This window comes from Mastomys coucha, unplaced genomic scaffold, assembly GCF_008632895.1.
Source record: "Mastomys coucha isolate ucsf_1 unplaced genomic scaffold, UCSF_Mcou_1 pScaffold21, whole genome shotgun sequence".
NCBI lineage: Eukaryota > Metazoa > Chordata > Mammalia > Rodentia > Muridae > Mastomys > Mastomys coucha.
The window spans coordinates 159,105,324-159,120,289 of NW_022196904.1; the positions used below are offsets into that span (position 1 = coordinate 159,105,324).

Sequence of the window (14,966 nt, forward strand, 5' to 3'; positions counted from 1 at the left end):
CTGTACACTAGACAGCAATTTGCCATAAACACAGAGGAGGAAAAACAACCCAACTTTATTCTGTAGTCTTGGGTTAATTATTCTTTTTGTGTTTATTTTAGAAACAGTGATATAGTATTATTGTTATATTATATGGTATTTTTATTATTTTGAAACATACAAAGGATGAAGGTACTTAATATATATCTTTTAAAAATATTTTATTAGTCTCTGTTTTTATTGATTCATATCTATTGTTTACTTATTAGGTACAGCATAAAAAATTGGGATATGTTCTTATACAAATGGTGAGGTCCTCCTAAAATAAAAATTTTTCAACTTCCTCAGAAATAAAAAATATCATGCTTGATATTAGAAATGATAATTTTTATTCTGAATGAAACTTGCAAATTCTTGTAAAAATAGCATTCTAAATGTTTTAAATATGTTTAAATAGTTCTTGCACAGAGACCAATTTTCAACAAGTCTATATATAGCAATATGCCTGTGAGCATTCTTCAAATTTTTCTTTCATTTACAAAGAGAAATGCAAGTGGTGTGTGAATTAAATATTTTTAATGAAAATAGATAATTTTACTTCTAAAACTAACAAACATACATTAGATGAGCCATATATCTGAAGAAATATTAAGGTATTCAAATCCCTATAATTTCAAGAAAATGAAATGAAAATGAAAACTTAATACATTCCACTTTAGAGATTAGCTATGTTTACAGAACCCATCGAAATTAGAGAAAAGTACTACAACAAAACCTACCCAAACCACACCCTGTGGTATTCTAGACAAACTAGAGGTTCCTTGGAGTAAAGGGAAGGGTAGAAAGCAGGAGCCATTAGTTCTGGGAAAAACACACATAAGCTGATGTTTCTACTCTTAGACTCAGTTTCTTACAAATTAGCATTGTGGGTGGAGTGAGAGGAAGTTCTTTCTATCTACCTGGAATGGCCTGAAAGAGAAGCACACCAAGGGTGACCCTCAGTCAGATTTAACCCCTGTGGATAAGGGATCTAACACAAGGTGCCCTTCAAATTGCCTTTGATAGAAATTCAATGGCTTTATTTGCTTTTTGTCTACTTAAGTGCTAACGGCAGTTTGCTCTGGTTTGGATAACTTCACTAGACAATTCTGTTGACAGATAAGGTTTACTTAAAACACAACCACATGGAATTTCATCTGCCTCTTGATTTGCACTGATTTTTCTTCCATCTCTTGGAATAGGAGTGAAAGGTCGAGAACAGGTTCCACAGCAGAGTCTCTGAAGTCTTACCCTGCACCACCAGCTTCCTCAATTAGCATCCTTCCAGTTTCCAAACACTCTATTGGGTTAAACTCAACCCACAGCACTTATTCCCTCCTTAGTCCTCTAGGCCTCCTGTCCAGCTCAATTGCTAGCACCTCATACTGGGAACTGAAAGGAAAAGCTTCAATCCTGCAGAATGTACTCACAGAATACAGAGTCTACTCAGTCACAAACCCAAACAACTCCAATTTTGTCCCTTTCTATTTTAAAGATGTGTTTCAACATTTGAAAAGAGCTTCAAAATAGGACCCACTGAAATCTTTTCAGTAACAAAAGCAGTACAACAATACAGCTATTAGAATGTTGACTAAAGCCTAGAGTTTAAAAATATTGGCATTGTATATGTAACTACTGAGCCATCAGCTAGGAGACAGTAGGTTAGGTTTCTAAGTAATGATTTTCCTGCTTTTGTTTTGAGGGGACAAGGCAGGGGTGCAGATACTAGAGAAACAAAAAATTCTTGTTTACAAAGGAATGAAAGCCAGTTTCTTCAGTCTGCATAGAGAAGCACATTCTGCAATTTATAATATACTATCTTTTGAAGAACTGGTATAAGAATATATTTATGAAAGAACTGAACCTCCAGCAATTTGAGAGTTGCACATTTGCTTCAAAGCAAGCAAAAGGAAAAATTCACAATTCAAACACAACCAACCCTTCTAAAACTAACACAGTAATGAGGTTCTGGGCATACTGCCCCAAAGTATGATAGTTGGCATTACAGAAAACAGCAGAAATGGGCCATGGAGAGTAGAAAAAATTCTCTCACTTGTTCTCCAGTGAAATAGGTGATAAACACAGCTGATTGTCCTTGGTAAATTGGACTTAGGGCCCTCATGCCAAAGAGGCCTTCCTGCATCAGGACAGAAGAGTATTTTTTACTCTGCGGAAACAGCATGGAATCTGAATGAAGGGTTTCTTAGCCATTCTTCATACTATTTGTGATTTTAGATCACACCATTTTGTCCGGTCATGCTTCTCCAAAAGTGTCTACTTCATTTGGGTTAGCAAAAAAAAAAAAGTCACAATTTTTAATTTCTTTGACTCTTAAGGTATCACATTCTATAAAAATTATACTACAGAAATCATTTCATACTTAACTTTTAATTTTCAATTTGGGTCATCTGAGAAGAAAGCCCCCACTGAGAAACTGCCTGTGCGAATTTAGGAGGATGTCTGGACTACTAATTGATACTGGAGGGCGCTGTCCACTGTGAGTGGCATCATGTAAAGATAGGTGGTCTTGGTCTGCATATGGAAGCAGCTAAACAAGAGCCTGTGACGGAGGGAGGCAGCAAGAAGCATTCCTCCATGGTTCACACCGCCAGGTCCCTGTCTTTAGTTCCTGGTCCTGACTTCTTTCAGTAACATTGAGACCAACAAGGGCAAACCATGAAACCTTCTTCCTCTCCAAGTTGTTTCTGGCTACAATGATTCAACACAGTAACAAAAGAAGCTAGAACAAATGGGTTTGTATTTCCCATATTAAACTGTGTTTTGTTATAGGGATCTTACCTGTGTATCTGGAAATGAGTAAGGATACATTAGTCTTTTCTCTCTGACAACATTAGCTTTTCCTCTCAGTATAAATGCTTAATGATGTTAATTATTAGTATATTGCTTCTTTTCCAGGGATTTTTAAAAAATCCTTTGTACAGTAAGTCTCTGAGGCTGTGATTCTAACTAATGTGCTATTACTCAATGTACAGAATGGCATCTCTAATTTCATGTTTGTATATGATCACCATATGACTTAGAAAGCCAAAGGATAAATGTATTTTACCTAACTGCTTAAAATGAGTTCTCAATTTGTAAAAAAAAAATGTAGAAAATAGAAATGAAGCTCCAAGGCTTTAAATTTTCTTTTCATCATGCTTGCTTAGAAAAAATCACTCATTTCTGAAGGAAAGAAACCTACAAGATAGCAAGTCCCTTCCTCAGGTAAGTGTTCTCTATAATGAAAATAAGCCACAGTTCACTCCCATATACGCCTGTTTGCACAATCAAGAACAAGAGAGACAATTGGAAAGCTTAGAAGGCTAAGAAGAGGTAAAATAGAACCATCAGAAAGAACTTCAAATATGTGCACTTTGTAACTTTACCAAGTCCTTTTAATTGGACTTAGAATCACAAAATAAAGTAGAACCTTCAGCCTTAACTCATGCTAGTCAAATAGTTTTTATAAAAACAACTAAGTGTATTTTGAAACAATAAGAAAATGCTTAGTTTTCCGTTTACTATGTCACTGTATTTATATGCAAATCTTAAACAAATGGGATTCTAACTTCTATGTAGTTTGAAAACCTGAGGGGTGATAGCCATTGAATAAAATGTTCATTTTCCTATGGACTTTATAAAGGGGGGTCCAATTCTATACTTTTCTCCACATATCTTTTCTGTAATCAAGTACATTTTTGCTCACTTTCCAACACCGCCCTAATTTGAAACAAAGAGATGAACTAATTATGTTGACTGTCAGTACTAACCTAGTGCCTAATCTCCTAGTTCGTAGCCCCATAAAAATGGACCTTATTAGTTTTCCGAAAGAGGCGGCGTTGACCGGGTCCAGCTTGTGCTCCTGGCAGTGTCGAAGGTAGTGGTTGTACAGCGTGCTCCTTGGCAGGCTCACTCCCTCCGCTGTCTCATAATTGTCCAGCAGCCACTGCAGCTGTTGAGGTGAGAGAGCATAAGCAGAGAATTCACGGAATGCCAAACCCTCAGCGAGGTACAGTATGCACAGCTACTTGGAGTCTCTTCATTAACTCTTAGTATAAGCTGTGATAATTCAGACGCTGGGATATCTGACTTTCTAAGCTCTGGAAAACACAGCAGTTATCAGTTTAGACAGTATCTTTTCTTCAAATTTTCCAGCACGAGTAGAGATATTAAAATTTCCCTATATTGACTATATTCTTGAGATATGTGCTCCTTTTATTGTTTTTTTGAAAAGGAATTAAAATAACAGTATTCACTGATCAAAATTCACAATATAAACATATCACGTATAATTGTTATTAAAATAAAACTAAGCTTGGCAACACAACACCTAATTCATCTTTTACATTGATTTGTTACAAGAGATAGTAGGCTTCTTTTATGAGGTAAGATTTTATTCATTTTTACAGAATTATAATTTGCTTATCTCAAATAATGATTAGATAATAAATAACATTTTATCTACTGGGACAAATGATACAAATAGGCAAAATGTAGTCATTCTTCCTCCCAAGAAGGGCACTTGCTAGCAGTTACAAATAACTTTAAGATGATGAAAGGCAATATTTTTACAATCATCAATTCTCTACCTCAAAGTCGAAATGTCTTTGTACCTCAAATTTTTGGAAGGCACACTGCTATGCTAAATACTAAATTATGTTTTCCTTGCCTATAGTTTACATGTTCAAGTTTTTTAAAAATAGTGCTTAAATATAGAAATACAAGAAAAATCTCTGCTGGATGTCTACTATTAAATCTCAACTTACTCATTTACTTGCAAAAGAAATGAAGTAAATGTAAATGATGCCCCTAAGGTTATATTTTATCTCAGTGTCTGAGGGTGGTTTCTAACTCCTGTTTGCTAACTACTCTAGACCGAGTTCAGCAAAGCAGCAGACGCCTCCTATTATTTGTCTCAACAACCTGCATGGCATTTATACATAGGATAGTAAAGAGCAAACACTGAACCCAAGATTGCAGTTAAATGTGAATTATGGAAGTAAAATAATAAAGATGAATGTGACTATACTTGTCCTCTGGCTATTTAGTCAAAGGCTAAAGGCAATAATGACCTGGGCATTCAAGTAAGTCAAAGATTTTATTCTATTTTATCTGTCTAGTTTAAGACTTTTGATTAAACTTTGAACCTGAACTTTAAGGGTTTCTACAAAAATTTATCAAATTATCTTGATTATTTTTTGAACTATGACAACTGAATTTTCCAGAGCATTTTAACTTCAAATATCCCCAAGTAATCATGAAATAGTTAAATATATATCATCAAATTTGTAGTAGTTAACGGCTTAGAAAATATACCACAATGCATAGAAGATACTTATAAAAATAAAATTATGTCCCATTAAGGAAGACTCATAGTTTCCTAAGGAATATATACCCATATAAATAAACTTAAAATACATATTAATATTGTGTCATATATAATTTAACATCATGAAACACTTAGAGTTACACAAAATTAGCTCTCTTTTTACATCGACAGAAAATATTACAGTTCATAAAGAATTTATTCATAGTATTTAATTTTAGCCTTCATATAAGTAAAACATTTTCCAGAGACACTCAAATATGAGTGTATGTATTGAAAATAACGCACAGAATAGGTTCTCTCCAAACATACGTTTAATATGGAACATCAGAATAAACTCACTCATGCATTAGGTTACTTAGGTTGAAATCAGGGGGCTAGTAGGCTTCTTTAGAGTATTTCCTTTTTTAAATTTCAAGAATTTAAAATATAAAACACAAGGAAGAAAGACACGACAACAGCAATACAAACCTGGTTCAAATCTCATCCATGAGCCTCAGAGAGCTAACAGGATATGAAAGCACTTCCAGTGAATTCAAGTAGCCACTGTGAACTATACTGCACCTAAGTGCCCTACTGTCTTTCACACAGGCACTAGATAGAGATAGAGCAAGACAGAGCCACCTTCTATTGGTATTCTTAACATGTTAAAAGTAGGAACACAGACCCTTGTTATCAAGGGTTAACAAAGAAAAACAAAAAAGGCTCCTGAAAGGATTTTGTATGAAGTGAAAATATTTTTGGCAGTTGCAAATAATGTAACAAATGTCTCATATACACAGTACACATTGTAGAACACATCTAAGTTGAAACTACTTAAGATGCATATATGAGTGTGTGTGTGTGTGTCTGTCTGTCTGTCTGTCTGTCTGTCTGCCTGTTCCCATTAAAGGCATAATAACACGATTAAGAAAGGGGAGTAAAATAATTCTATATACTTCCCTTTGTGAATGAGCAGGTGATTCATTTATATAGAAAATCTTAGTTTAAAGGACATTTCCCCTAGTAATGGAAGTTAATTTTAAAATCTGAACTTTATAACCATTATATACAAATAAAAGTAAACCAATAAGCAATTTTAATGTAATATAAACAAATGAAAATAATTACTTAGATACAGAAATGAAACTTTTAATACTACCATAGCTGTGTGCCAGTCTCTCCTTATAACACTTACTTACTTACTTCTTTGTATATTGCTTACATTCCCCAAAATGTTTTATGTTTAACCTAGTTTTTGAAAATATTAATTTCATCAATACGAACATATACAAATGGGCATACAGATGCATCCTAAGCAGCATCCAGCTGTGATTGGACAGCCATCTTGCTGACGAGAACATGGCAATAGAAGCGCTAAATTTGTTCTGCCTCCATCTCATTAAAAAGAGGCACTTTATTCCTTGCATAAGAATGATGAGCATGGGGAAGGAAAGAGGAGCCCATAGAAATAAAAACCCTGAAGATGGAGGTGACTGGTCTGCTGCCATGGAGTCCCTGCTGGGAAGACTGCCAACAACCACACCTGTGGATTTTATCTTATAAACTTACTATAGAAGCGATACACTATGGAGATACAGCTGGAACATTTCATTGACATTTTATATACTAGTGTTTAATTTTCTGATTTTGACACATGATGAAATTATAATTAGATATTGAATCTAAAACATAGGCTTACATATTATTATTATTATAGAAACTAAGCAGTTATATATCTGTAATATAATATAAAAGATTATGCTATGTCCCATATGCTACCTACCCAAGGAAGCAAATAATTCTTATAAAGTATAGATTATTTTATGCAGTTTTCTCTTTAACAAAATGCATTTGAACTTTAGAATTCAATTTTCTGAACATTTAGTAGTTTAGAATACAACTATCTGTTTCTCTTATTTTATTCTTTTAACAAACTATTTATAAAATAAATATATTTACAAGCTTGGGAAATACTTTAGAGATTGTAAAATTTCATAGAATCCTTTAGCCTTTATCTCTAAACCTAATTATTATACTAATGAACTAACATATACTTATCTAAGGGCAGAAAACAAGATAACTGCATCTTTCAACCTTTGTATTTAATCTGTATTCATCAGAAAGGATTACAGAAGATGAATAGTTCCTATTTTTCCTAAAGCAAAACACTGATTGACAAATAAAAATAAATAAATGATGTATTGCCTAATTAACACCTAAATGTAACATTTGGCATTCCAGGTGGATTATTATCAATTAGGAATCACTTTAAGATCACTGAACTGATGTTATACATTTTGACAGGCCTATTTTGACTTTTATTTACAATATAGCCACAACAGCAATGGGCAAAGACTAAAAACTAAGATTTTACTTTAAGCTGAATATATTTCAGTAGCTTAAGCGTGTAAGCATTACGATCTAACTGTCTGCTAGATTATGAAGATTCAGAAAACATAAATGCCTAGGGGTTTCATATACTTTAAGTGGAATTAAAAAGAAACACATGCTTAAGTGCACTATATAGAAGCTCATAACAATTAATTTAACAACAATTCTAGGCTGAGATTTACCATCTAAAGTACCCTAAATTGGATATAATACAAACACTAAATGAAAATGTATATTAATTACAGTTGACAGTACAAGACAAGCTTAAGTCTGCAACTAAAAGAATTAGATATGCTTTGGACTTAGGGAGATCTATAAAATTTATTAACAGAATCTTCACACACATAAAATTTAAAAATAAAATATAAACATAAAAATATTGAATCAAAAAATTTTTATAAAACTAAAATAAAGCACATTCCAAAAAGCAAAGCGATGAGTGATATCACTTTGGGGTACAATTTTTTAAAGGATTAAGTTGAAAGAAAATAAATTATTCTTAATCTTTAGGGTGTATGTGGAAAATTATAAAGTGACCCACATATTCTTCATTCAGTTAGAAAGCCATGAGAGAGCACTCACTACCAGCATACATACATATTGATGGAAGAATATTTGGGGACAAAAAGAGAAACCAATACAGTCTATGTATGAATTCCAAATAGGCATACATGTGACTGAGAAAGGAAATCGACAACATTAAAGATAAGGTCCATGCCCTTTTACTGTTTCTTATATGCATCACTCTGCAAATATTTAGTATGCGCCTACTACTATATCCCAGCACTGTTCTATATGCAGGAGGACTGTGTTAGATGACAAACCATAAATATCTTTTTTTTTTTTTTTTAGCTTTAACTTGCTAATGAATATTTACTGGTCGTCTATGATGCTGACATAATACCACCAGGTTAACATTATAAACAGACTAAAGCATGAAGACATATACTGAGTAGCATTTTGTTCCAGCTGTTGGGGAAAACCCAGTGAAAGTCAGGAGCATCATTAACATCCCAAGGAAAAGACAATGGAAACATTTTCTGCGTTCCAGGAGAAATGAAGCCAGTGGCATCAGGAAAACACTGGTCCTGTGGCTTCTGCTCACAAAACTGGGTTCTACATGCAGTTCTGAACAAACGTGACTACTTCAGAGATGAAAATGAGTGAGTCCAGGAAACAAATATTGCTACCATAGGAGCAAGCTTTGTGTTCACTCTTACTAATACAGCAAGTAGGCTTAAACACATGGAAGCTTTGCTATACTATGCAATAGAAACTCAAACCCAGGGAAACCACATCATTGTGTTCTTTGAGCTGCTTTATTTACAGTCATTTAATAAGGAACATTAGTTCTCAAGTTAACTAAAGAAAATAATTTTAAATAATCGAATATATTTCAAAAGTTTCAAACAAATGGACATATTTCATAAATATGTTATATACCTAAAATATTGTTTATGAAAGTATCAATAAAGTTGGGTGACTGAAGTTAAATTTAAATATCACATTATGATACATTTCATATCTCCAAAGTGAAATAAGAATTGACTTTCAGAGTCAATTTAGAAAACTGAAAATTTCAAAAGAGCAACTAGAAATTTCTATTTATTTTTAGAAATACTTATATGCCTGCACATTTCTGGTTGGAAGTGATAAGCATTTTCGCTTGCTATTTTCAATATACAAACTGGCAAATCCATCCTAATACCATATGGTAGACTAGCCTTTAACACACCCAGACACTCATTCCAATAAGCAGAATATATTTAAGAACAAAGAGTGGAAAAGAGTGTTCAAATAGCTTTTTAAAAAGAGGTGACAAAACATATAATCTTATTTTAAAATTTCTATCTGTATGTAACCTTCACCATGGTCATAGCCATCTTTGAACTGGCTCACGTTTTGTCTGCCAAGATACTTCTGTTGCAAAGGGAAAGAATCAAAATACCTCCTCCAAAAACCAGCAGTAGAGGGTCAGAAGGAAGGGATACTCTGGAATACAAATCTGACAGTTCAAAGTTCAAATATTTTTTTTAAAAAAATACAGTGACGTATTTCCTATAAAGTATATGACTGACTTTTTGTTTGTTTGTTTGTTTTTCAAGACAGGGCTTCTCTGTGTAGCCCTGGCTGTCCTGGAACTCACTCTGTAGACCAGGCTGGCCTCAAATTCAGAAATGTGCCTGCCTCTGCCTTCTAAGTACTGGGATTAAAGGCATATGTCACCACTGCCTAGCAAGTACATGACTGTTAAAAATACTACAGATAGTTCATTGATCTTACTTTTAAAATTTTTAGTCATAAAAATACTAAGAAACATTAAGAAATAACAATAAATTTATCCCTAAATTAAAAAAATAGTTAGGAAGGAAATTTCTAATTCTTACTCAAATGTTACTAATGTCAATTTAGTAGCTATAGCTATAATACTTAAGTCATATGCACATTCATTTCCTCATAATTCAGAAATTACTTTCTAAAAATAATGCCCTTCTATGGTTCCTTATATTATAGGAAGCATTTTCATTGATTTTCTCAAATTTGAAAAGATGATGACAGTGTTTATTTCACAAAACTTACCAGTGTTATAGTGATGCCTGGGAACAGTGAGAACGCCAGGAAGCAACGAGACCAGAGACCACTCTGCTTGCCTTAGGTATGAGCAACTCATGACTTACAGACAACTTCACTTTTGGCCCAGTTTCCTTTTTCTTCAGTGTTTAGGACATTGAGTTTGTCTATAACTGTGACCTGCCTACTTTACACTCTTACCAGTAGATACATTGGAATAGTTTACCACTGCTTTTGACAATAGTGACCACTTATCCATTTAAAGACTCTTATCAGTCCCATGGTAGACATGGTTGCATCTGTGCCTCAGACATAAAGATATGTACTACAAAGTTTTGCTTTAGAGGAAATAAATATGTGGCTAACAAACTCTTTAAATGTTTAAAGTCACTATTAACTACATTTTAGAAATAAATAGTGGCTTGTCATTAACTTTAAATTTTGTATACCTAGACAGGAAGTACAAACACCTGGTAAAGCAGCACACTGCTGTTGTGAGATACTCCACTGTGGAAAACACGCATTAAATAATTAGAGTATGAAGAGGCTTGAGAAAAGAAGGTTAGGAAGCAAAATAAATAAGTAAATAAATAAAACAAGCACTTAGAGGCAAGCAACACATGCAGAACTAGCAAGAGATTAGTGTACATGAAGAGGCAACTTACATGGCTGTTGAGGAGAGAGCTTCTGTGAGTGGACAGACCGTCAGACTTTTGCAGCGTCTCAATCGCCATTTCAATCTGATAATAAATGTCATTAAAAAAAAGGGCTCAAGACAAGATAGTAATAAAAGGCTGACCAGAGAATTTTTGATCAATTCTTAAAGTCTAATTCATTCTTCAATGATGGCTAATGAATAGCTATCACTAAATGTGTCCCCCTCAGCTTTTCCATCCCTAGAGAATGAAATATAATATGCACATTAACAATAAGCTCAATTACAAGAGTAATCCTTTCTAAACACTTTGCAATTATAATCAATATGGAGACCCAAGGATCAAGAATCCTGGCAGATTGTTCTAGTCATAAGAAACTTTTTTTACTTGCATGGTTCAAGATGTGTGGTATTAGTCCCTCTCTATATAGCCTCATACCTAAAGCATGTTTAATATTTGTTCTATTCTGTCACAAAATAAAAATCATAAAACAGAGTCTGAATTTAAAATGCATTAGTATTTTAATGCAAGTTACAAGACTTCTAAAAGCTAGTAAATCCTTCTTTTACTCTAGCAGAAAAATTTGAAGGGGAAGGTCAGTCAGGAGAGCATTCGGATATGGCTATGGGCTCTATTAAATTTTAGGACATGATGATGAAGCAGAAATATTAGAAATAACAGCAGAAAAAGGAGTAGAAGAGAAAATAACTCAGAGCCAACAAAAATGGACAAGAACAGAATCAGTTATATTCAATGTAATCCCAGTACACCATGGGCAGTCACAAACGCATTCTTAAGCAAAAGCTTCCAGGGACAAACCCAAGGTCTTGATGACCTTATAAGTAAGACACCTGTCCTGCTGCTCATAACACTATGACACACACTATCAAGACAGGGACTAAAACGTATACATTTGGAAACTGATGTAGAATAAAATACCAGCTAATTAAAATCTTCATTATGCATTTTGAGAAAATAATTTTCATTATTTTGAACACTATGAATATATTGACAATTCAGTGTAAGCAGTTATCAATTCATAACAAATGTGCAATAATTTATTCTATAGTTAGCTGTTTTTGAGATCATAAAACCAGGCTAAGTGCCTTCTAAATCCTTTTCTCCACCAGTTGAGATGGTAACAGAGTATATTAAACTTAAAAACAAACAGAAACAAGTGTTATTGTTTACATTTAAAGAGGTCACATTTTACAATACGCAACGTAGCTTAAGGAGTAAATGAAAAATTTATAATTAAATCCATCCTTTCAATTTTGTTTATTTTTATTTTATATGCATTAGTGTTTTGCCTGCATGTATGTCTGCATGAGGGTGTCAGATCCTGGAGTTATAGACAGTAATGAGCTGCCAAGCTACCATATGGTGCTGGGAACTGAACCTGAGTTCTCTGGAAGCACAGTCAGTGCTCGTAAGTGCTGAGCCATCTCTTCAGCCTGCTTTACATCTCAGAAAAGACAGAGCATAAGATAGCTGAAATCACTCATGTGATAACAAAACATGTCTAAGAAGAACTTGCTCAAAATTGTACTTGGCTAAATTGCCTACGATTTTTTAAGTTTGAGGGTGAAAATTTGAACTGAGATTGCATTTTAATAAATACAAAATGAGCCATAACTTGTGATTTTATAGGTTTAAATGAAAGGCAAAAATTATCAGAATTATAACAGCTAAATCACATTCAAGAATAAATCCTCACCAAGGGTTTGAGAGGCAGCAGTTTCAAGTGAGATCAGCTAGCAACTGGTGTCCTTAGGGATCTATTTCTTTACTAAAGTTGCTATTGTGGTGTTGTCTAATTCCCTGCAAGGCCAGGTTGTCAGGAAAAGAACCAATCCACCCTCGATACTTTCTGGTATTTTATGTTTTTGTATGCTGAAGATTGCTTCTACTGGGCTATATATGGTCCCCTCAAGGCAGTGGAAGAGCCAGTATCAAAGAGCTCCGGGAAAGAAAGCAAAATGATAAGGAGAAACAGGTCCACCTGCATCCACCAGCACAGATACACTGACTGGGAAGTATTGGTTTTTTTATAATTTATCCCTACAAGATAACAACTTCTGAGAATACAATCAAAACTGTGAACCTTGTATTCACACAAAATATATTTAAGAAGAGTTATAAATCTGCACAGATTTTCTCATCATTTCCATTTTCCCTGAATTTAAAATTCATACTAAAAGAGAAGTATTCCCTAGTGAACACAAGAGGAAAGTGTGTGCTAAGAAGCCGGAGATAAAGTGAGTAAGGAAGCAAAAAAGCAGAAGGTGTGCTCATAGTAGGGAAAGGAAAACGAAGGCAGCATGTCCAGGATAGAAGCCTGAACGTTACTGTGATGGAGATCTTGACTGTTCACTTGACGACACTGAGAAGCACCTAGAAGCTCCTAAGAAGAGGTAAAGTACACCTCTTGGGTGCTCTGTGAGGCTCACCAGAGGAACAACTAAGAGGGAAGATGCACTCTAAATGTGACAGGTATTCCACAGGTTAGAATAAAAGAGCAAAATAGGAAAAGCTTCCATGGACAGAAGCAATTCTTTCTTTTACCTGGTCACTAAAAAGGAGACTACTCAAGCATGCTACTGCTTACATGACTGCAATGTCCACACTCACACAGAAAGCCAGTCCTGTAACTCCTGTGGTATCAGAATTCCTGGGTTTGCTGGCCCTCAGGCTGGCTGCAGAGTCAATGAGGAACCTTTTCAAAGGATTAAGACAGAGAATGATGGAGTAGAATATCCAATTACATTCTCTGGCTTCTGTGGGAACAAAAGATACCCACACTTGAAAATAGATGTGTGCATATATCATATAAACCAACACAAACACATATACATAACAACAATAACAAAATTAAAACATCACATAAAAAATTAAGAGGCTATGAGTTTTGCATTTGGAAAATATGATACCCTGGGGGCCTCTAAAGGATTGACAAGACCATATCCATTCTAAGGCACAAGAGTAGAAAAGTTTCAACATATTTGAAACATTTGAGAAGTCAACTCCAGTGGTCCTTGCTCCATAGGACTGCCTAGGAAAGAATTTTCAGTTTGTATTCAACCATCTGAGCATTCCAAAGCTACTAAAGCCATAGTACAATAGACCTAAGCTCGTGTCAGACCTCGATGCTGTCCACATGACACAAGCTGTGCAGGCATACAGAATATAACAGTTCTAAGGTCATGGATGACGCAGATTTTAATGGCAGGCCTGGAAATCTGACAAATGTGTGTCAGGGTCAGAATCCCTACAGGTAGCTCCTAAGGGGACAAACTTTGTGAAGCGGTAGGTGTGAAGAAGATGAAATGGAGCCCCCCTGAGAGCATGATATTCTCTAGGAACAAGGAATGTCTGTGTAGGAAACCTGCACTCAATAAATAGGGTCAACAACAACAAAAAGGGGCAAGTATTAAGGCTGTAGCTGTTAGGCTCAAGTCGACCCTTGTGCTTTGGAGCTTACACCACTATACAAATGTCTAGATGACAGACCTAGGAGGCGTAGGGCTTAAGACTGGCTGTGCTGTTTTGGTCCTACCCTTCTTCTCTATGTTCTATCTAATTCCGCTGGGCAGCTGCACGAAGGGAAGGGAGCACAACACCTTTAGACTCTGGAGCCGGCTCACAGCAAAGACCTTGCCTTCAGAGACTTTAAGCTTAGACTTTTGAGCAATCTTGGAAATCGCTCTTTAGAGACTTTGGTGGTTAGATTAAATGCATTTCACATTATGAGGCAGTCATGGGCTTTTGGGAAACGGGGAAAATGTAATGATTTGAATATGAACTGTCCCCAGAGGTTCATGTGTTGAAATCTTGGTTGCTAGCTGCTGGAATTATTTTGAAAAGGGTTGGAAATGTAAAGGGAGAAATGTAAAGGAAGAAGGAAGCTGAGTGTGTGTTCTTACAAGTACTCAGTGGTTTCTGATTATCTATTTTCTGTTTCCTGGCCACCCCAAGGTAATTTACTCAGCCATAAGCACATGGAACCAGCCAATCACAGCTCA

At 34.9% G+C, this 14,966-nt stretch overlaps 1 protein-coding gene across 14 annotated transcripts in view; it reads right to left on the reverse strand.

Annotated features, from left to right (window-relative positions):
- Rfx3 (regulatory factor X3) overlaps nt 1–14,966 on the reverse strand; it is a 246,388-nt gene that overhangs the window by 63,572 nt on the left and 167,850 nt on the right. For 13 of the 14 annotated variants that reach the window (XM_031390020.1, XM_031390027.1, XM_031390025.1 and 10 more), the window contains 2 exons: nt 10,954–11,028; nt 3,789–3,970 (listed from right to left, as the gene is read on the reverse strand). In XM_031390020.1, the coding sequence (XP_031245880.1) occupies nt 3,789–3,970; nt 10,954–11,028 (257 nt within the window). The remainder of the gene's footprint in view (nt 1–3,788; nt 3,971–10,953; nt 11,029–14,966) is intronic. The other variant, XM_031390031.1, reaches the window with a different exon arrangement.